The sequence below is a fragment of the Sarcophilus harrisii genome, chromosome 2, assembly GCF_902635505.1.
Source record: "Sarcophilus harrisii chromosome 2, mSarHar1.11, whole genome shotgun sequence".
Taxonomy (NCBI): Eukaryota; Metazoa; Chordata; class Mammalia; order Dasyuromorphia; family Dasyuridae; genus Sarcophilus; species Sarcophilus harrisii.
Genome location: NC_045427.1, coordinates 546,039,496 through 546,062,960, shown reverse-complemented (window position 1 = coordinate 546,062,960; position 23,465 = coordinate 546,039,496). Strand labels below are relative to the sequence as shown.

Here is a 23,465-nt window from a genome sequence, read left to right as displayed (position 1 = left end):
TACCCCTCTTTCCTCATCTACGAAACAAAGGGGCTGGATTAGATCATTTCTAAAGTCCCTTCTGGCCCTAAATCTACGATCCTATAATCCTAAATGGAGGAACCAAGAAAAATATTTATCTTTTTAACTTCCAATCTAGGGTTTTGTCCATATTATTTTATTATGCTACCTCTACTTGTCATTAGCAAAACAAACAACAACAACAATAAAAACGAAATCAGTTACAAAATCACAAAGTAGTGATTCTAGTAGTGACTGGTGAATTATAGAGTCACAGAATTTGAGAGTTAGAAGAGACCTCAGCAGCCTTTTAATCCAACCTCTACATAAAAGGAATTGCTGCCATAATGTACCTGTAATATAATAGTCATTGGCTACCTCTTCTTCTTCAGTCTCTAGAACAGCTTTATCATCTTTCAGGGAAAATGGCCTGACTAAAGTTGGAAGAGATAGAAGAGAGAATCCTGGTAGATATTGGTTCTATCACAAATGGGAAAAGGAATACCATATTTTTCACTGAAGAAATGGATACTTTTACCAGGGATAATGCATCCTTCATGGCTCCCAGAGTGGACTTGCCCAAGTAGAAAGGAGGTATTGTGAGAAGGATGGAAAAGAATAAACCAGCTATAGTGAGAAGTTAGTTAACTTCTCCCAGGACAAAGCTCTCTTTGACAAAACTGGCCAAAGAATGAAAGCTACTGAGGGAGATCTAACCATCCAAGAGCTGGGTCAGTGGTTGAGAGTGACTGAAAAAGAAGAGGCAGCAATATTTTAGAAATTGGCCACAGAAGCAAATGCACTATTTCTTTAGGATTCAATAAACACAAATATCCCAGGTACTGGGATTATGGACTTACTATTTGATAAATGCTAGAAAAATTGGATAGCAATTGGAAGAAATTGGATTTAGACCAGCACACATTTTCTGCAAAGATAAACTCCATATGCATGTATGTATGTACATATGTAACTGTTATGAATTTACATTAAAAAAAATTAGAGAAACATGAAAAAAAAACCCTGTCAGGTTTACACATAGGAAAAAAGATGACATCCAAATAAGGGATAGAGAGGATCACAGAAAACAAAAAGGGATAATTTTGATTGCATAAAATTTAAAAGACTGAATATAAGTAAATGCAGGAAAGCTAAATTTAAAAGGGAAACAACTGGAGGGGGGGTAGAAAATCTTTGCAACAAATTTCTCTAATAAAGATCTAATTTTCAAGATATATAAGGAACTGGAACTTATTTAAAAATAGAATCCATTTCTCAATTTATGAAGGATCTAATAATATCAAGATGTAGTTCTCAAGGGGAGAAACCCAAACTATCAAAAGTCATATTTTTAAAAATTTTACAAATCACTTAAAATTAGAGAAGTACAAATTAAAACAATTCACCTCCATTAGACTATAAATATAATAACAAAAAACATTAAAGTGACACTTGTTGGAAGGGCTACACCAAAACAGACACATTGACATACTGTTGGTGAAGCTGTGTATGATCTAACAAAATGTGGGGCTTAGATTAGATTTTCTTTAAAGATCCTTCCTGCTCTAAAATTCTATGATTAAAAGAACATCTCACCTCTTTCCCCACCCCCATTCTAGAACTTATTCCTGGATGTTATTAGTAAAAGAGATAACCTCTGACAATCCTACATTGATAATAATAAATGTTTATTGACTGACTGGCTGATAGGATTTCACAGAGATATTTTTGCATTCATAGAAAACTGTGAATAATAAGTTCAGAGGGTGGTAGGTAGGAGGATCCTATGGTACCTAAAACCAAAAGAAATACAGAGATGCTCAGTCACTTCCAGGGAAAATCCCTAGGGTTTTTTCCTTAGAAATCATTTAGGCTGAGAGAATTTACTTTCCTGACTTTCTCTTCCAAAGATCCCAAAATTCTCTGGTGTTGGGTAAATTATTAATGGGATTTTTAACCTTGTGTGTGTGTGTGTGTGTGTGTGTGTGTGTGTGTGTGTGTTAATAGATACCTGTGGCAGTCTGGCACAGGCAGGAGATCTGTTTTCAGAACGTTTTTCAATGCAACAAATAAAATGTCTACAATTACAAAGAAACCAATTATATTGAAATATAGTTTAATATTTAAAAAAAAATCTCATAGAACCAAAGTTGAGGACATTCCCATCAAAAGTTTTTAGAGAGACAATTTGTTATTTGATAAACATTTATTAAATATCAAATATGTATCAGGTACTGTGGTTTGTTTGTTTGTTTTTGGACTAGACCTGTGACTTTCTTAGATTAGAGAACCCTCTATGGAGAAATTCCCAGTTAACAATACAGATCGACACTTGCATTTCAATGTATGATTTTAAAGAAATGACTGGGGGCCTTGAGAGATTAAAGAATTTGTGAAGGGCTACATATTCAGTCAGAGATACTACTTAAACATAAATTTTTTTGACTTGTTTGTTTTCACTAATTGGGATTACAAAGAAAAGTAAACATTAGTGAAAACAAACCAACAAACAAAACTTTGTAATCCTAATTATTTTATTTTATGTATTTAAAAAGTCACACTTTGAAGGGGTCCATAGAATACACCAGATGGCCAAGGGAGTCCATGACACACACACACACACACACACACACACACACACACACACACACACACAAAAAAAAAAACACTCAATTACACTGCCTCTCAGGTCCTGGAGATATGAAGACAAAAATGAATCAGTCTCTGCCCTCCAGAAGCACTGTTACTAATGGGTTTATTACTGAAATAGATGAGTGACTTCCTGGGAGGGAGTAGTTTTAGGCAGCTTCCTATAGACTGACAAAGCCCTGAGAAAGACAAGCTTTGTCTATCTCTCTGCCCTAGCCATCTCTCAGATGATCACACAGATATTGGTAAGCATACAAAATGACTATTTTCTATTGCAAAGTTTATTAAACACATTTAAAAAAATAAAATTAACATATATATATATGCCTACTTAGTAAGTGGCACTTTTCATTATGATTATATGGAATTATATGCCCCATATCATTTTTATATAGTTGCAGTCCATCATTATATATAATACTGTAGAGAGACATTTGAAATTCTTCAGGTCAAACATCCCCTGCATTGATATGTAGCATCTCCAGAATCACTTAGTCTTATCTTTATTTGGTATTTGAACACTGATCAATGTTTAGATATTGTGTTTTCTTCTGTTTAAAAAGTGTTCCCTTTCTGTTCTACTTTCCATTGGAAGTTTTGAACTTCTTTTTTCAATAGTATTTTGTTTTTCCAGTTTTCAACATTCATCTTTGTAAGATTTTTAGTTCTAAATTTTTTCTCTTACCAACATATGATATTGGTATAGTGCATATATGTATAGTATACATGTATAGTGTATATATGCATATATGTATAATCATGTTAAACATTTCCATATTTGTCATATTATGAAAGAAAAATCAGAGAAAAAAAAAACACAAGAAAGAAAAATCAAACAAAAAAGGGAAAATAGTATTCTTAGATCTGCCTTCAGTCTCCACAATTCTTCCCCTGGATATAGTTGGTATTTTCTATACCAAGTCTATTGGAACTGCATTGCTGAGAATAATTAAGTCTATCATACTTGATCATCACATAATCTTGACATTCTTGTGTACAATGTTGAACTTTTGCTATAATATATGGATCTTGATTTATGACAATGTAAATGCTGTATTGGTAAATTCTCCCCAAAGAGTAAGCTCCTTAAAGGTAGTATTGTTTCAATCTTTATATACTATTACCTTATGTACGGGGCCTGGCATATAAAAAGAATGTAATAAATGCTTGTAGATTGAATGACTTTTAAATATCAAGTACACTCACTTCCTAACTATCCCACCCCATCCCCCCCAAAAAAACTTACGTATATAAAACCTGAATAGGGACTATAAGCAGTGTTACTTTGAAGTATATTTTTATTGTCCCAGTCGTTTACAGCTGTATGGGATTTTAGATGAAGTTTCACAGAAGAATTGCACTTAGTAATAATGCACTGATTTCTACTCTATTTAATCCCCACAAAAAGAACTCTTATCTAAGTATATGGGTAACAAATCAACATTTGCAAATGAATAACCCCTTTCCCAATGGCCCATATAGGTTCAGTCCCATATACTCATGAATTAGATATAGAGCTGTCTTCATTCTACTGCTGTGCTCTGAAATTTCCAGCCATCAGGTTCAGTGGATTTCTTCCTTTGGTCATCACTGCCCCTGTAATTTTCCACATCTCTTGGCAAGTAGTGAACATTTCAGATAGTTCCTCTTTTTTTTTTTTTTTTTTTTTTTTTTTTTGAGGGTGGGTTGAAGAGGAAAGTTTCATTTTGTTCCAGTCTCAGTGAGTATGAGGGAAGGACTTGAAAATTCTCTCTTGTGGCAGATTTAAAGCTCAAACATGAAGCAGATTGGATAGCTACTGGTGACTCTGAAGCTTTTACTTTTAAAATTTCACCATGGTTATGATAGTCCTGGCTTTACATTGAAACTTGTCCAGCAGTCAGGAACACCAACCCTACCCTCTGATCTTTAAATGGATTTCTATTGTTGTAGTTTGTCTTTCATTCTCAAAAAGGACCATAACATCAGGGAGGTGATATCATGACATGCAAGTGAATTGGGCTTAAGTAAGGGAGGTTTGTACAAGGTCACTTGTCTTATTTTTCTCTCCAGAGTCATCTGGATTCAGTGGCAAAATATAGATCAGAATGACTGAGGATTGGGGTTAGTTCAGGGTAAAATTTAGTTTGATGCCATATTTTCCCTAGCTCAGAATATTGTGTTCTCTGCTTATACCAGCATTTCCCACTAGTATAGTTGGTTAGTTGGATGTAGTTATCCCAATTACTGTAGACTGTTTCCTGCTTTATTTAGAGTAACAAGATGAATGATGGAAGCTAAGGATCACTCTTCATCCAATGGTTTTGATGTATATTAAGAAGAAAAGAATGTAGTCTCTACAACAAAAAGTATATCAAAAAACCTCTATCTCAGATTTGTTGTGCCCTAGGTAATTCCTATCTTGCTATATTCTAGTTTAAGCATGCAATTTCCCAGCCACTGGGCACTCAGGTTGAGTCCAAGATTTTGTCTAGTTACAAAGTATTATCTTGGCAGTTTGCTATATCACTAAATTATTTTAGGTAGCATTGTCTTTTTTATTATATTTGCATGCTCCAGTCACAAGCACTGAATCCCGTCCAACTATTTGTCTGCGTATTTCTGCAGAGAGAGTTGTGGCATAGTAGATGGAGACCTTACCCTTAGTCATGCTTTGGACTTTACACTGGCTCTCTGACTCCTGACGAGTCACTTAATCTCTAAATGTTCTAAGTAATTCTCTAGGACTGACCACAATACTAGAGGGATTTACCAAACCCAGTAGATCCTTATAGCAGTGAAATAACAGATTCTGTCCCTGTCCCTATTCTTATTCCTGTAAAGGAAGGAAACTCATTTTCTAGCCCTGCTTCTATTTCTGATCAGGATATGACCTTGGGCTATTAATCACTTTACTTTCTGGTCCTCAGCTTTCTCATCTTCAAAGTAAAAAGGATATATGTGATAGCCTCTAAGATCTCTTTCAAAAACCTTATGTTGTTATGTTGTTGTGATCTCAGTGCTAATAAATCTGACTTTGAAGTCTTTACCTCAGTGGGCAAAGGCTATAAATGGTTAATATTTACTAGCTGTGTTTCTTCTTTTATTAATGAACAATTGGGAAAATGTTCAGTCTAATAACCTATACATATTCAAATGGGAAAAATAAACAAAATTGTTGGCACATCTATAGGGAAATTTAAAGTATTCTGTATTCTGTAAAGCAATCTGGTAGTAAGAAACAAAACATATAAGACTGGATCATGTTCACTAACCTGGCAATCTCATTAGTGAAGCTATATTCCAATAAAATAACAATCTATTGGGACAAAGCTGTTTTTAAAGATAGTATGATTTAGACCTATAATTTTATTGGTTTGGGGAACTCCTTATACCAATGTATAACAGCAAAAAAACTGCTAAAAAAATCCAAAAAAAGCAGATTAGTGGAATTTACTTATCAGAAGCAATACAATAGCTCAATGATCTAAAACCACAAAGCCATAACCCATCAGAAGATGGATTCCCTATGCTCCAAGAACTGCTGTGAAAAGTATAAATAAGTTTGGCAGAAAATGGGTCTCTGGGTCTTTGATAGTTGAGTCTGCTGAAGAAGCAGGGCTTTTAGCACCTGCAGAAGAAGTTGCTAGTTTCCAATCTCCTCAAGAGCTGATCTATGGTTTGTCTGATGGCTTGCAGGGCCAGAGTGGAAATAGTCAGTGGTCTGCTAAGGTAATCGAGGAAGGGACTAGAATGCTGTTCTAGAGCCCTTGCGCTTACCAGCTAATTAGTAAAGATATGACAAGACCTCTTTTCCCACAAGAATTGCCCTTCTGAATAATCAGACTGTGTAGGCAGGCAGTAGGGAAGTGGGGGAGAGTATTATTATAGCTTTCTCACAGCCACTGTATTTTTTCCTTTTCCCTCTGTGTGATTTTCATGTTTAATTCTTCAGAGAAGAATATGACAAAAAATGTTACTATTATTTTTCAAGGCTGACAACATATAGTAATACCTAGAGGATATATACAATGCAACGTATAAAGTTAGTCCATAAATATGTATAATACTAATTGACAAATTGAAGACGAGGTTTAATAGGACCACCACAGGCTGGTTTCCTTCAGGAAACTGCAAAGGTACTTTGATGATCCCAAACTTTCCATGAAAGCCAAAGGTCATTCTTCACTTTTAAAATTAAACATACATCTATTTTCTATTCCTTTTTATCCAATTTCATTATACATACGTTATTTTGTTTATTACACATTATTATTTTAATGTTCAGTTCGGAATTCTCTCCCTCCTTAATTCTCAGCGCGCTTTGGGCGTTGTTATATTGTAACAAGGTATGGAATTGATCAGTCTGAAGAGAAACAATGAGTATACTGAGGGTAATGGCTTGTGAGCATGATGGCTTGCGAGTTTAATGTGCGGACAGGGGATTAGGGTTGGAATCCTGATTCTGTTAGAAGTGTGACTTCACTTTTCTGGGCCTCAATTTCCTCTTCTGTAAAACGATAAGGTATGTTTCAGCATCCGTCATGCTCAGCATCCGGGAGGAGAAAGGCTGCTAGCTTTTGCATCAATTTCACCAGGAGGGGTTGCTTAGGGTTCCGACAGCCTCACCTCACCTCCAGACACGAGGGGGCGATGTCACCCTTTCCGGGCAGGCAGTGGCGCGCTGAAAATGGGAAGCCTCTCTCTCTCCGTACGCTTTCTCCTCTATGGCCCTTACATCCGTCGGCTGGCTGAGGGAGAGGGGCGGGGGGAACGGGGCAATCCCGGCCGTTGTCGCCGGGTGCCGGCGTCAGTGGCAACATGGCGGCGGCGGTGGCTGCTGTGACGGCCGTCGGAATGCGGCCACCGCAGCCTGGGGGTCCCCTCGTCCCGGCCCCATGAGACCGGCGCGACGGGGGCGCGGGACGGTCGGGTGAGGACGCCCCCCTTCCCCCGCTTCGTCTCCTCTCAGATCCTCGGGCCTTCCTCCCGGCCGCGGGCTCTTCCTGCCGAGCGGGCCGCCCGGACCCTGGGCTGCGCGCCTCTCCCCTCCCCCCGGACCCTCGTGCACCCAGGTTTATCCGAGCCCGGACCCACCTTTTCCTGAAAGTTGTGGTCCCCGCGGGCCGCTCCCGCCTTGTCGGAGGCTCATTAAGAGCTGGCCGGGCCGGAAAGGGTCCCGCGGGGAGCCAGTGGCCCGGCCCGTGGCCCACCCCAGCCTTGCATCCTTTTCTCTCCCGCGCCGCTGGGATGCGGGGTCCCACCGACACCCCGCTTCCCACAACTTCTTCTCTGGCTTTCTCTCTTTTTCTTGCTGTTTTATTCTCCCCTTTATGGGGAGAAAGGGCTCGCCCCTGAGGAGAGTTCTTTTTTCCCTTAGAGTCCCACTCCTATGTGGTTAGATCTGAAAATGCCTGAGCAGTCATGTACTTCAGCCTCTGAGAGAGACTGGGAGAAGACCTAGAAAGAGAAGCAGATTTAGAGACAGTCTCTCATTGCTCATGGGACCTTAGTTGTTTTTGCTTCATTTTATTTCGTCTGTAAAAGGAAAAGGGTTTGACCAAATTAGGGCTCTCCAGTCTGGTTTGGAGATACCCTCAGGAATATGAGGATCTTATTGAGATATTTGAAGGAATAATTCGTAAATTATTGCTTTTTCCTATTGAAATATTCAAAAAGTATTAGTTAGAGATTATTTTATAATACTAAAAAAGTTGCTGAATAAAGTGTTCCTTATGAAAAACCAGTCTCTATTTTTTATATGCTCTTGCAGGGTAAACTCGAGAATATTTCCATCCATGTAGAAACTGAAAGATTTACTTGAGGCCAAAGGATATCAAGATTGAAAAATATTGAGAACCTCTAGTTTAGATGATCATGGGGTTTGTTTTTTAACTACCTCTGAATTCTGTGATCCAATGAAATTGAGTTCCAGAGAGGCTTAGTAGCTTAGAAAACCAGAGTGGTTGGGACAGTTTTAACCAAAATTCGGGGACATTTCCCACCAGTCCAATATTCTTTCTGAGGGATTGAATCTTATTGGGGGGAGAAGAGAGTAAAACATTGAGGCATACTCTATGAAAACAAGATACTTATGAAACTATTTCTGAACTTAATTATTTGTTTAATTTTTAGTGATTGTTTTGGAGCAGAATAGTGGCATAGAAGTAGGAGGGAAATAAAACTTTTGTTATTGTGCTTAGCTAAAACAGTGCTTTGCATGTAATGATTCCTGGTGTAACTCAAATAGTAAATACTTAATCACCAGCATTTGTTAAAACATTACTGTATTCCAAGTATTGTATTTAATAAATGTTTGTTCACATGAAGTTAAATTTTAATACTTCATAAATTTTTGCTTAAGAGTCCACGTTCTTTCTACATTATGGCTACTGATAATGTTAAAATGATAGCAGTATCATTTTGTGTTTTAGCGAATTCTGACTCTGAATTCACTTATTCTAGTGATTCAAATATTTTTGATGTAAACACCTTATAGTTAAGCATATGTGAGATATTTCTGTTGTGTTAAGTTCTTCCTATTGTTTTCATGTTGAAGATACAGACTTCAAATTTACTCTGTTTCCTTGTGAGCTAAGGTAGAAGATTTTAGGTAAACCCTGACATGTTATGTCTGTGGAAAGGGAACTTGGGTTTTTTGTTTGTTTGTTTTTCTTTTAATGTGTGAACCTCTGCTCTTAATCATCCAGAAATAAGATGCTGTGATGATGGATCATGATGTTCCAACAATCAAACCTCGAAGAATCCAGAACCAAAATGTTATCCATCGCTTGGAGCGTCGGCGCATCAGTTCAGGCAAGGCTGGTACCCATTGGCACCAGGTTCGAGTTTTCCACCAGAATGTCTTCCCCAACTATACCGTGGTTAACGTGGAAAAGCCACCTTGCTTCCTGCGAAAATTTTCACCTGATGGACGCTTCTTTATTGCCTTTTCTTCAGACCAGACATCACTGGAGATTTATGAGTACCAGGGCTGCCAAGCAGCAGAGGACCTACTGCAGGGTTATGAGGGTGAAATTTTAGCCAATGGCAATGACCAGAGGTCAGTCAACATCCGAGGCCGACTTTTTGAACGCTTCTTTGTTTTGCTGCATATCACCAATGTAGCTGCTAATGGTGAACATCTAAATCGTGAGTGTAGCCTCTTCACAGATGACTGCCGTTGTGTCATTGTAGGTTCAGCCGCCTACCTCCCTGAAGAACCTCACCCTCCTTTTTATGAAGTATATCGCAACAGTGAGTCAGTGACACCAAATCCCCGCTCCCCTTTGGAGGATTATTCCCTTCACATCATTGATCTTCACACTGGCAGATTGTGTGATACCCGCACGTTCAAATGTGATAAAGTGATCTTGTCCCATAATCAAGGGCTATACTTATATAAGAACATACTAGCCATTCTTTCAGTACAGCAGCAGACTATTCATGTCTTCCAGGTCACTCCTGAGGGTACCTTTATTGATGTGCGTACCATTGGTCGATTCTGCTATGAAGATGACTTGCTCACCCTATCAGCTGTCTACCCTGAGGTACAGCGAGACAGCCAAACAGGCATGGCCAACCCCTACAAGGAGCCTTTCATTAATTCCCTAAAACACCGACTGTTGGTATACTTGTGGCGCCGGGCAGAGCAGGATGGTAGTGCCATGGCCAAGAGGCGCTTCTTCCAGTATTTTGACCAGCTACGACAGTTACGCATGTGGAAGATGCAGCTTCTAGATGAAAATCACCTCTTTATCAAGTACACTAGTGAAGATGTAGTGACACTACGGGTCACGGACCCATCACAGGTATTGGATGATAGCCAGCTTTATTGAGAGACTTAGAATGAGGGACCATACATAACTGCTATAGGATCGTAGGATTTAGCTCTAGCACTGGAAAGAACTCAAAAGAATATCTAGTCCAGCCTCTCTCACTTTACAAATGAAGACAGTAAAGCCAAGGGAAATTAAAGTGATTTGTCCAAGGTCATATAGGTGATGAGTAGTAGAAATCAGAGTTGAATCCAGACCCTCTGATTCTTAAATGTGTTCTTTTCATTGTCTTTATGTTTGCATCAATTGTTGGCCTGTTTTTGCATTGCTAGCTAGAATTGTATTTGGGTTTTCATAGTCTTAAATTTCTTATCTTTAGTTTTACAGTAGCTAAAATCATGTTTCTCTTTTCCTAGCTATATTTATTTCCTTTAGTGAACTAGATGATCTCTAGAAATTCTTTTTTCTTCCAAAGATTTTGGGAGATCTCTGTTTATAATGCAGATAGGTGCTGAATGGACAGAGGTCCTTTAGAGATTTTGATGAATATATGTCTGATTTCATTTTGATGCCTCTGGAGTGATTGCATTTTCAGAGTTCTCTAGAGAAAGACCAAAAATTCATTAACAGTTAAACTTATGCTACTCGTGGATAATTTATCCATTTTGAGTGATTTAGTTTGGCTAATGGGGTCAGACTATCAGGGTAAAATAAAATATTCCAATAATTGAAAATCTCATTTTCACAATTCAGTAATTAAAATGTCAACTCCCTCACTAGATTTTTCTCTGAAGAAATTAATAAACTTAATTTGATTGATTTGCATTTTACCTCTTTTTGTTGACTTTGTCCCCATGCTAAAAGAGGGACTACTAAATTTTGAAAAAATCAAAACAAAACAGAAATAATGGAGAAATTCCTAATTTACAAGCTTTTTTATTAGCTTCTGAAAGTTCAGGCCTATATGTTTATGAAAGGGCCACTACATAGCTAACCTTTTCAGATATTAAGTAAAATATCAACTTTTTCCTGTTCAGTTTTGAAAACTGGTTTATTAACTTTTTAAAATGTTTACAGGAAGAAGAGTATTTTCAAAGGTCAGTAGGATCAGTTAAGTTTTAAGAGTACTTAAGGACTTAGGAAATAATAGATTTGAAATTTTGTCTTAGAGTACATTGCCTTTCTTCTTGGAATTTTTCCTTTTTAATTTGACAGATGGAGACTTCACTTAGGTGATGTCTGTGCTATTTGCCTTCCTGGTGCCATATTTATTGTTTCATAAATAGTTCAGACTCATCTGTCCATAGTAAGTAAAAAACAAAAGTATATCCAAAGCAATCATCTGAGTTGTAAGTTAACTTTTTTGTCTCTTGGATGTCTTTAGCAGCAAGATGAAGGCTATGGACTCCTCAGAGTACTGTTTTTACATACATAAAATAAAAGTATTATAAAGGGAAACCTTTATTTAAATATTAAAATATTAAAACAGCTATCAAAATGTTTTTAATGTTATTTAAATATTAAAACAACTATCAAAATGTTTTTAATGTTCATAGATTCTAGGTTTAGAACTTCTAGCTCTAGATCCTCTTTTGGGCTGTGTTTGACTACTAGAGGCCTTTGTGGAATCAAAAAAGCTTATTATTTAGCTTATAGAAAAATAATTTCAGCCTGCTTCCTCTGAAAAGTGGATTATTTTGTTATATAAAAGAATTCAATTGTTAGTGGAAACTATCATAATCGGTCTAGAAACCCATTTTCTTCCCCCTAGTTATCTAAATACAAGCCCATTGAATCAGTAAATACCTGTTTTTTAGAATATATTGCTTAAGATTTGCTATATAGTCCTTTGCTTCTCCCTAGTCTGTTTTCTGAAAACCTTAGCTGATGAGAAACCTGTTGGATATGCATATAATTCGTGCAATAATCATGTAACATCATATCTAAATTTCAGTTTTTTCCTGTAATATATTTCTAAAACAACAAAATCTGAACTGACCCAGCTCTATAGAAAAAACACATAAAAATTAAGACTAGAAGCAGGAAAGTCCATTATTTAAGTTTGGGTGATAATTTTCATTTTGGTGAATAAATTACCAAATCATTGTCATCACAATTGAGATTATTCTTTGATTCTTAACTAAAAGGATGCATTTTTTCTTCTGAACTTACACAAAATAATTGTGGCTTGAGAAATTAGAATGCTAGGCGACAATTCTTTTCACACATAATTTGCAGCCTCAAACTGAAACTTTATGCATCCCACTTCTTATGGTTATTATGAATTTGAATGAGTAAAAAATGCATTGATATGAAGCCTTGGGATAGTATTTAGGTTTCAGATTGCTACCCAGTTTCTTTCCATTATAGGCAGATTGAATATCAAAAATACTTAATGTATGATAACTTCATTTTCCTATATGAAACTAATAGATGCTTATAGATTGGTATTCCATTGACCCTGGAAAAATCCCAGGGCTCTTATACTCAGTCTGATCAGAGCAAACTTAGGAACACTTTGAAATTGGGCATGTAGATGCCCACTCTGAAAAAATGTGAACTCCCAAGTAGCTCTGGGTACTTCTACCTGGGACATTTGAATGAAATTCAGGTCCTTCTACTTTTTCCCCTCCCATCATTGTCTTGCCTACCCTGCCACCACCTTTCTTCTCTCTTCCCCGCCTTCCCTACCTCTATTTAATTGCTATAAATCCTACAAGGATAATATAGATATTTTTGGCCAAAAGAGCATCTGTAAAGAAAGGAACAGTAAATGCCTCTCTGGATTTTCATTTGTCCAGCAGCAGGATGCTGCGGAATACAACTTTCTGAGGCAGTTTCAAAATACAAAGCCTTTAAGGTACCTCTCTGCATGTTGGAAATGTTAAGAGGAAAAATAGGTGCCAAAAAATGAACTTTCAACTATACATACATAGGAGAAAATAATCTGTCAGCAACCAACACTGGGCTGCAAATCACTTCCCCAGCAGGAAATAAAATTAAATCTGGCACTTTAAAAAAGTGGTTTTTTTTAAATCTCAGGGTGGGTTGAGGAGCAGAGAAAAGAGAAACAGTTGGAAAGGGAAATTGAAGCACACAATTTGAAAAGAAAGATTTGAAAAGTTTTTTTTTTTTTTTTAAACTAACCAACTTGATAATTTTGCAACACAATTACAGTGGGGAATGTGGCACCGTGGAGGCATTTGACTGACAAAGCCCATGGAGGCTCCCTTAGATAGGGGACCCATTTCCCTGTTGACCCATACAGTGGGAAGTGTTTTCTTGTTTCTCTTGAGTAGCTTGAATTTTTAGCCCAATTTGAAGGGTCATCCTACCTATGGATTATACTCAGTTGGCTAACGGTTTCATTTGTTCTTCTTTTTCAGCCTTCCTTCTTTGTTGTGTATAATATGGTGACTACAGAGGTGATAGCAGTGTTTGAGAACACCTCAGATGAGTTGCTGGAGCTCTTTGAGAATTTCTGTGACCTCTTCCGCAATGCTACCCTTCACAGTGAAGCTGTCCAATTTCCCTGTTCAGCTTCTAGCAACAACTTTGCAAGGCAGATCCAGCGCCGGTGAGTTACTAACATAGATTTCCAACAAGTAGACCTTATCTCACCTAATTTTGGTCATAAGCCAACAACTGTTATTTACAAATGAGGCTTTGAAGTGTAGTGAAAAGAATATTAGACCCAAGGATCAGGAGACTTGGGTAACTAGTACTGACTTTGCCAAAAACTGTTGGGCTATGGACAAGACACTTATCCTATCTAGACTCTGGTTCTTCATCTGTTATGGTAGTGAAGGAAAGGAAGGAGGATTAGGGAAGAAAAAATGTGATTGATTTCTCTTCTATTTTTGAAATTCTGTGTTGTATGATACTCTACAGGGCACTGTGCTAGGGATACAAAGAGGTAGGAGACATTATTCCTATTCTTTGAGGTATATAGTCTAGTCTGGAAACAGTATGTTCAATCTAACAAACATTTTTGGAGCACTTAACTGTATATAAAAGATTCATAATGATACAAAACAACAAATACCAAATGATAAGTGCTCTAGGAAACTTGAAGATCGAACAATTACTAAGGACCAAAGCAATTTGAAAAGTCATTGTGAAAGATGAAACTAGAGTTAGGCCTTAAAGGAAAAAATCAGACTTGGGCAAATGTTGAAGAACGCTTTCTACATTGGGAAAACATATGAACAAAGCTGTAGAAATAAGAGTACATTACATGTTTGAGGGATAATGAACAGCCTACTTTAGATGGAATAGAAAATTCTTATAGGAGAGTAAAAGTACTTAAGGAAGGTAAAGCCCAAATGGCAAAAATCTCCTGAAAATTTTGAGCTCAACATATGAACAGTGTTCATATAGCCCACTTTGTTTTATTAAAACAAAGTTTCATGGTTTGAGGATATGCAGAAAACTATTAGCAATCATATCTAATTTTTCTCTTGAAGTTATTTAATGGAGCATGAGAAAGGTATTAGGAGATGTTAGGGGTTTTGCAAACCCTGGGTTAGTTATTTCATTCCAGTAACACTGGGAATGTCATTTATTGTCCAAAGTTTCATAGAAGATAATAGGATAATAGGTGTAATTCAAAGTTGATTTTATGTTATATAATACAAATATGTCAAACAGAAATAAAAGAAAGCATTTGGCATTTTTATTCTCCCATCATAAATTTTATGTAATAGCTACAAGCAAGAATATAGTAAGAACCAGGAATCAACAAGGTGACAATTCTAGGGAAATGGGAGATGAGATTTTCCCTTTGCTTTTCAGACTAACAATATGTTTTGAATCATAACCATCAATAACAGTTCAATATTTTTTTAACTTTTGAAAAACTTATACTTCATTATTCTTAGCAAAAAGAAGACAAATATCAAAGCTATTTATTTATTCGGTTCCATATTGATCAGACATAGATGCACTATTTACCCAAACTGCCTCAGACAAAACCTGAATGCAAGCTATAATTGATTTATATTCTAGTAATCCTGGAAATATTGTCTTAGATTCAAAAGTTAGTTTTATATTTTACACTAAGCCTGTGGGAAATATTGTAAGAAGGGTAACAGTGAGAAAAATGATTTGAATCGAAAGAAATGTTAAAGTACTTTCATAGTAAATACATACATGCCTATTTCTAAGATAAAAAGTTTTCTGTAGTGATTTTTGAGTGGATACAAATGTTTTATATATATATATATATATATATATATATATATATATATATATGTATATGTATTTACTTGTATGTATAATATACATGTATATGTTTTAAAATATTTAACCCCATTTCCAAGAGCTCTCATCTAATTTTGTGTCAATATGATATTTATTGAGTGTCTTCCATATGTGAGGTACTGTTTTATGCTGAGTGCTCTCTGTTTACTGTCTTAGATACTTAAAACTATGGGAATGCAGACCCTGACTGAAGTAACAACTTAAGTATTGAGCTTTATAAATTGCTGACTTTTTGTCTTTTTAAAAATAAACAAATTAGCAATGTCATGTTACAATGTATGCTGCCAGAAGAGCCCAAGAAAAGCTTTCAGTTCAGGGTTTTCTACTATTTAATTTTCTTTAATGGGTTTAAAAGATATTAATTTAGAAGTGAGTTTCCCAAGTTGTCTTTTGTTCTTGGACATCAGTGATAGTCACAAATACTTGTCTTACTTAACAATTATTAAAATTTATATACCATTTTAAGGCTTGCAAAATGTTTTGCATAACCTTTTTCCAATACTTTGTTAGATGCTTACAATAGGTATTCCCATTTTACAACTGAAGGAACTGGAATTGAGAGAGATAAATGACTTTTCCCATGCTCACATAATTTGTCAGGATCAGCTATGGGATTCCATGTCATGTATTGATCTCTGACTTTCCTTAGTCATTTCACATCTTCTCTTTTCTCAGCCTATAATGTGAAGTGAAATATATTTTTAGAAAAAGGATCCCCCCCCATTTTCTATCATTTTAGCTGGAGATACAGATTCCTATAATATTGGAAACAAGAGGCTAAGTTGTATTATTTGCATTAACAATTTATTTGCAAACCCATAAATTTATAGATTTAAATTTCGAGCTTATATTGTATATTCTGACAGTGTCTTCTCTATTGTCTATCTTCTATACTGATTGATTTCAGGTTTAAAGACACTATTGTAAATGCAAAATATGGAGGACATACAGAGGCAGTACGGCGGCTGCTTGGTCAGCTCCCCATCAGCGCCCAGTCATACAGTGGCAGTCCCTACCTCGATTTGTCTCTCTTCAGCTACGATGATAAGTGGGTGTCAGTCATGGAGCGGCCCAAGACTTGTGGAGATCACCCGATCAGGTACAAAGAATTATGTTATACCTATTGCTACCACAAAACATTAAGAAAGTGAGTAAGCTAACTTCCCATTCAGTTCTTTTGTGCCATTAGTCACTTTGATTTGCATGATTTTGCATACTACTAATCATGTCTCCCAGAGCTTCTTATGCTCATTAGAAAGGATAGGAATGATAGGATACATGACCACTTTTATCAATCATTTCATAATTTAATAAATCTATCTTTTATTACCAAGTGAATTATTTAAGACTTATGGATTCTCTTTTTAAAGATATTCAGAAAAGGATATTCAATAATTTTTCTAGTAATCTATTACATAATTATAATTTGTAAAGTCAAGACATGTAGTCTTTCATATACTTCCAAATCATCAGATCATCCCTTAAAATCTGTTGGTTTGCATATGTAGAAGCAATTTGAGAATTTGGGCAATTTGTTGAATAGGAAAGATTAAGAGAAGCTATTACTTTCCTATTTTGAGAAATTTTGGGCTAGGAATTACAGTGTATATAAATATACTTCAGTACTGATACTCTTCTATTTTAAGGCTCTTTCATATTTAAATCATAGAATCTTAAAATTGAAAGGGAGCTAACAGATGGCTTACTACAAAAGTCTTTTGCTTTCACTGTGTTTTATTAAAAGGAAAACAAGCCTGTAACATTTTATGGATTGGAATGGATCAGATTGAACATTTTCAAAGTAACAATTTACTTTTTGTAATGGACCCAGTTGTTTTAAGATTAGTGATTTTTGAAGGTGACTGATTTGTTCCTGGGATCATCATTGGGTGGGAGATGACCCTTAAGGAATAAACAGGATTTAAGAGTATTAGGGATTTCATAGTTTGTCATTTAGACCTCTTTTGTTCTGAAAATCTGGAATAATAATATTAATAATGTTAGTCAACATTTATATAATGCTTACTCTTTGCTAAATGCCTTATAAATATTATCTCATTTAATTCTCTCAACAACTTTGGGAGATGGGTGCAATTATTATCTCCATTTTACACATGAGGAAACTGAGGTAAAGGTTAAGTGACTTGTCCAGAATTACATAGTTAAAACATATTGAAGACAATTTAAATTCAGGTCATCTTGATTCTAAGCATGATACTCTATCCATTGACACTTCATTGCCTTGAAACAGATAGAATAGAAGGAACAGAGAATACAGCTACAGCTGTATCAGCTTAGGGAACGTACCATGGGGCTATCACATATAAACAAAGCTTTGGTCTTGTGAATTCATAAGAGCAAAACATCTTGGTCATTTGTTAGCCTCCTCACTGCAGAAGGAACCTAATGTGGTAGGGAATTTAAATACTATTCTTTATTCCTCCTTTTTCTCTTCCATTCAGGTTCTATGCCCGGGATTCTGGTCTGCTCAAGTTTGAGATCCAGGCAGGCCTGCTGGGTCGCCCCATCAACCACACAGTCAGACGCCTGGTCGCCTTTACCTTCCATCCTTTTGAGCCCTTTGCCATTTCAGTACAAAGGACTAATGCTGAATATGTTGTCAACTTCCACATGCGACACAGCTGCACATAGGATGTTTCCCAAAGGCTGGGGACCCACCAAAGCCAAGTTGTCTTTCCTTCTAAGACTTACACCCCGTTCCCAACTCTGCAGATTATAAAGCAGAGGCTTTATATGGTGCCAGCATCATTCCTTTGGAACCAAGGTCTATGTTGGTGAACCTTGGTTGGTCTATAGTCACTCAAATATGAGCCAGAAGAGAGGAGTTGGACCCAGGATAACTTACTTTTTAAAAAAAAATACAATCTAGCTATCAAATAATTTAAATGTCTCCTACTTTTTCCACAAGAGATTGCCCAGCATTAAGTCTTTTAATTATTTTGAATGGGGGGTGGGGTGGGGGGAGTTCCATGTGTATATATTTTATTGAGGTGTAGATGAATTTTCCACAAATTTTCCCCCTTTCCTCTTTTCTAGAGAATGGTATGCAGCCTAAAGCAGAGCAATTGACTGCCATTATGGCCAGACATAATTGATTTAAAACCTGCTCATTCCTTTTCATTTAGCCAAAAACCAAGGCTGTCTTTTTAAGTAAAAATAAAAGACATATTTTCTTACTTATTTATATCTGTAGTTTGAAGACTCTTTTGTTCTGATTATTTGATATTCCTTGCTGTGCTTTTCAAATTCTTGATTTTTTTAAAAGGTACTTAGGAGCTGTGGATAGTCACTTCCTAAAAAATAGCCAAGGTAGAATATTTTAAGCTTTGCAAACACTTAACATACATTATCTCATTTGATCTTCACAGAAATCACTTCTGATTTTGTTATCTCCATTTTAGAGATGACAAAAATAAGGCTCAGGCAAATTAAGTATATGTCATCTAGTAAACAATGAGGGTAGGATTCGAACCCAGAACTCCTGGAGTCTTTCCATTATGCCATCCTTGCCTCTCATTTTAGTTGTTTGTGGTAGTAAGAGCCTAATTCACTGGCCAACAGATAATTGCCACAAACATCTGGATAAAGTGATATTTCTGTCTGGAGCTAACTGCAAAGAAGTTGCTCAGTCGTGATGGCAGAGGCTCTTCTGCTCCCAAGTCTGCAGTTTTCTGATCTGTAAAATAAAAAGACTGGTTTAGGTGATCTCTCTAGTTCCTTCCAATCCTAAATCTTACAATTTCTGTGTGCTGTTTTGATTTTATATGTTAAAGCAAGCAACTTGGATCATATAGGCTCTAGGAAAAAGCAATTTTAAAGGTTTGCAAGTTAAAAGCAAACCAGACCCATATGACAAGATTTCTCCTGGCAATATTAATAATAGTATGTTATTAGAACAAATGTTCTATCCTTCATGAGATGTACTTAGTACAATCACTTATGGGGAAAACTGATTTAAGGCCTAAAAACTTAGAATGGCCCAAGTCATGGAGGATTTAGATAGGTCACTGGTAATTACAGGTATGTGCACCTGTTTAAAATTCCCTTTAGATTTCTTAGAAACTTTGTTTTATGGCACTCAATTTTACCTTATAATTTAAGAAAGGTTTGCTAAGTCTGATATAATCACAGAAACTAAGCTTCCATTTGAGAGGTCAAAATAAAACCTGTGTATATATCTGTAAAGATTTAACTTGGCAATATTCCTAAAACAGTTCTAGTCCATTTTTGCTACGGCTGTATCAGCTTAGGGAAAGTACCATGGGGCTATCACATATAAACAAAGCTTTGGTCTTCTGAATTCATAAGATCATAGATTTAGAGCTAGAAGTAATTTTAGAGGCCATCTAGTCTAATTCCCTCAATTAATAGATGAAGAAAATGAGTCTAGGAAATTTAAGTGACCACATACAGCTAATAAGCAACAGAGCTGGAGTACAAATTCAGGTCTTTGGAGTCCAGATTGTTGAAGTATTCCTTCGTCACCAGAAACTTTAATATGGGTTTCTAATAGTTCTGCCTAAAAATCAAAAATCAGTTTGTATGTAGAGCTGGAGGGATTTGGAGATTCAGACCTTTCTCTGTCACTATTCTATGAATTAGCTTTACCTCCAAAGTCATAACTTTCAAACTTCAGTTTCCTCAACGATACATTAGGGCAGGGGTCCTCAAACTATGGCCCGCGGGCCAGATGCAGCAGCTGAGTACGTTTATCCCCCTCACCCAAGGCTATGAAGTTTCTTTATTTAAAGGCCCACAAAACAAAGTTTTTGTTTCTACTATAGTCCGGCCCTCCAACAGTCTGAGGGACAGTGAACTGGCCCCCTAAAAAGTTTGAGGACCCCTGCATTAGGGGGTCAGACTAAGTGATTTCTATGCCTCTCTCAGTTCTAAAAACCTATGGGTATATCTCCCCTCATTAGTGGATGTTCTTCTCTTTATTTTTATCCTCTTACACGGAGAATTTTTTTTCCCTGACAGCTATCTTCTCTTTCAAAGTGAGAAGGAAAAATTTCCACTCTCTCTCTGTTCACTCTTCTAAACCCAACCCCTTCTCACTATTGATAAAATTGAATGTTATCCAATTTCTGAAGTATGGATTTAGAAAATGAAAAAAAAAAAAATCCCAGTACTTGACTGCTTTTTGGAACCTCACAGCTCATCCACATACTATTTCATTTACTCTGATACTAAAAGTCTTTTTCTCTTCTTCAGAAAAAAGCTAAAGTTCACAGTAGAGCTCCCTGCAGACATTGTTTGCTATGGTACCTGTTAGTTTTTTTGGACTGCTGTTGGTTTCAGAACTCTGAAGGCTGCATGTGGGAGGGTTATTTTGGAGTGTCATTTCCTTTCTGTTTCTTAGGACTAGAAGTTCCCTGATGTCAAGTTAATTATATTCTCTTTTGGGTTCATTCATGAAGAGGCTAGTTATCAAAAGGAGAAATTTACTCTCAGCTTTACTGGCACTTTTGAACTTTTGAACCCTTTTTTATTTAAAGAATGAAAAGTGGACTATTTTTATTTTTTAATGGGTTATTAAAAGAACGAGGGGAAAAAGTTAACTAAGACTTCACTTCCTAATGGAAGTATTCTCAGCTTAATCAAATTTCTTTTTCATGGAGTATTCAAAGTATATTGGGGGGGAGGTCATATAGCAAAAGATGGGAAATGAAATGTTGAAATGATATGTTGCATTGCTATTCCATGTCTCAAACATTTTGAGATTAGAAAGTACAAGGTAATCAGAAATTGGTCTTATTCTTGTTGAAACATCAGTTTCTGCTTAGACCTAGTTATCTGTTAACTTGGACCATGGTAGGATTTATTTTTTTTTTTAAATAATAGCTTTTTATTTTCAAAATATATGCAAAGATAGTTTTCAACACTTACTCTGCAAAACCTTGTGCTCCATATTTTTTCTCGCTCTCCTCATCCCTTCCCCCAGACAACAAGCAATCCGATATATGTTAAACGTCCAATTCTATACATATTTCTACAATTATCATGCTGCACAAGAAAAATCACATAAGGGAAGAAGAAAACAAAAAGCAAGCAAACAACAATAAAGAAGGTGAAAATGCTATATTATGTTCCACATTTGGTTCCCACATTTCTCTTTTTGGGTGCAGATGGCTCTTTCCATCATAAGTCTATTAGACTTATCACCTCATTGTTGAAAAGACCCACATCCATCAGAATTGATCATCACATAATCTTGTTATTGCTGTATATGATCTCTTGGTTGTGCTCATTTCATTTAGCATCAGTTCATATAAGTCTCTCCAGGCCTTTCTAAAATCATCCTCCTGATCATTTCTTATAGTACAATAATATTCCATAACATTCATATACCATAACTTATTCAGCCATTCTCCAACTGGGATGGGCATCCACTCAGTTTCCATTTCCTTGCCACACAAAAAGGGCTGCTACAAACAGTTTTGCACTTATGGGTCCATTTTCCTTTTTCATGATCTCTTTGGGATACAGGCCCAATAGAGATACTGCTGGATCAAAGGGTATGCACAGTTTGATAGCCTTTGGGCATAGTTCAAATTGCTCTTTAGAATGGTTGGATCAGTTAATAACTCCACCAACAATGTATCAGTATTCCAGTTTTCCCATATCCCCTTCAAATTTTATCATTATCTTTTCCTATCACCTTAACCAATCTGAGAGGTGTATAATGATTTCTAAGAGTTGTCTTAATTTGCATTTCTCTGATCAATAGTGATTGAACATTTTTTCATATGAGTAGAAATGGTTTTAATTTCTTCATCTGAAAATTGTCTGTTCATATCCTTTGACCATTTATCAATTGGAGAACGGCTTGTATTTTTATAAATGTGAGTCAATTTTCTATTTTAGAAATGAAGCCTTTATCAGAAACCTTGGGTGTAAAAGTTTCCCCCCAGTTTTTTGTTTCCTTTGTAATCGTTTTTGTATTTGTTTGTACAAAAACTTTTTAACTTAATATAATCAAAATTATCCATTTTGCATTTCATAATATACAAAATTTTTCTTTGGCCATAAATTTCCTTCTCCACAGATCAGATTGTTCTTCTAATTTGCTTATAGTATTACTCTTTACATCTAAATTATTATGTTAGTTTTGTAAGCTAATTTCAGGGCCTAGTTAGCTTAGGCTGCCTGTAGTCTCCTTCTTCCTATCCACCCTATCCCACATCATATGATATTCCAGAGAGCCTAGAGAGTAACTAGCAAGTCCCTTAAACAAGTTAAATTGTACTCTTTCCCTGGGCTTTTTTGCTTGCATAGTGAGCATAGAGTAGGTTTAGTGGGCTTTTATTTGCCACTTTTACTTTGAACCAGGTTTCTTTCTCCCACCTGCCTTATTATGGCATATTTCTGTATCTCCTTGATAAAAGGGATGCTGCAGTAATATTTAATTATTGACTGGGAACAAGCTCTTCCAAGGACACAGATTCATTTCTCAACCAGCTGTTGCTTTCTGCTCCTTAGCAACATCCTGCATTTGCTCCCTTGAAAGGCTCCATCTTTTCATGAGAAAGCTTCCCAGCCTGTTTGCAAATGTGTCATGGAAGGCAGTATCATTTAGGCTTCATTTGAAGGTTGAGGCAGCGGGAGACAGAGAGAGAGGGAGGGTTGAAAGACTCCATCAACAGCCCTAATGCTCCGAACACATTTCTTGAAGGCCTAACTTTAGAAAATCTCTTGATACTTAAATCAACAGCAAGTTGGGTGTTGGTCAGATCACCCTGAAGATCTTAGACTAAAAGATAGGGAGAATATCAC

At 36.3% G+C, this 23,465-nt stretch overlaps 1 protein-coding gene across 1 annotated transcript; it reads left to right on the top strand.

Annotated features, from left to right (window-relative positions):
* Positions 1–7,388: 7,388 nt before the first annotated feature.
* DET1 (DET1 partner of COP1 E3 ubiquitin ligase) lies at positions 7,389–18,873 on the top strand. The gene is made up of 5 exons (XM_031955566.1): positions 7,389–7,561; positions 9,339–10,439; positions 13,793–13,983; positions 16,576–16,767; positions 18,131–18,873. Exons 2-5 carry the CDS (start codon positions 9,354–9,356, stop codon positions 18,318–18,320), a joined length of 1,659 nt encoding a protein of 552 aa, XP_031811426.1. The 5' UTR covers positions 7,389–7,561; positions 9,339–9,353; the 3' UTR covers positions 18,321–18,873.
* Positions 18,874–23,465: the final 4,592 nt, after the last annotated feature.

What these genes read in the sequence shown, in the direction of transcription:
- DET1 (XM_031955566.1), top strand. Translation starts at nt 9,354, where the DNA reads ATGATGGATCATGATGTTCCAACAATCAAACCTCGAAGAATCCAGAAC. An exon ending in GCAAGGCAGATCCAGCGCCG is followed by an intron (nt 13,984 to 16,575) that starts GTGAGTTACTAA and finishes GATTGATTTCAG; the next exon opens with GTTTAAAGACACTATTGTAA. An exon ending in TGTGGAGATCACCCGATCAG is followed by an intron (nt 16,768 to 18,130) that starts GTACAAAGAATT and finishes TCTTCCATTCAG; the next exon opens with GTTCTATGCCCGGGATTCTG.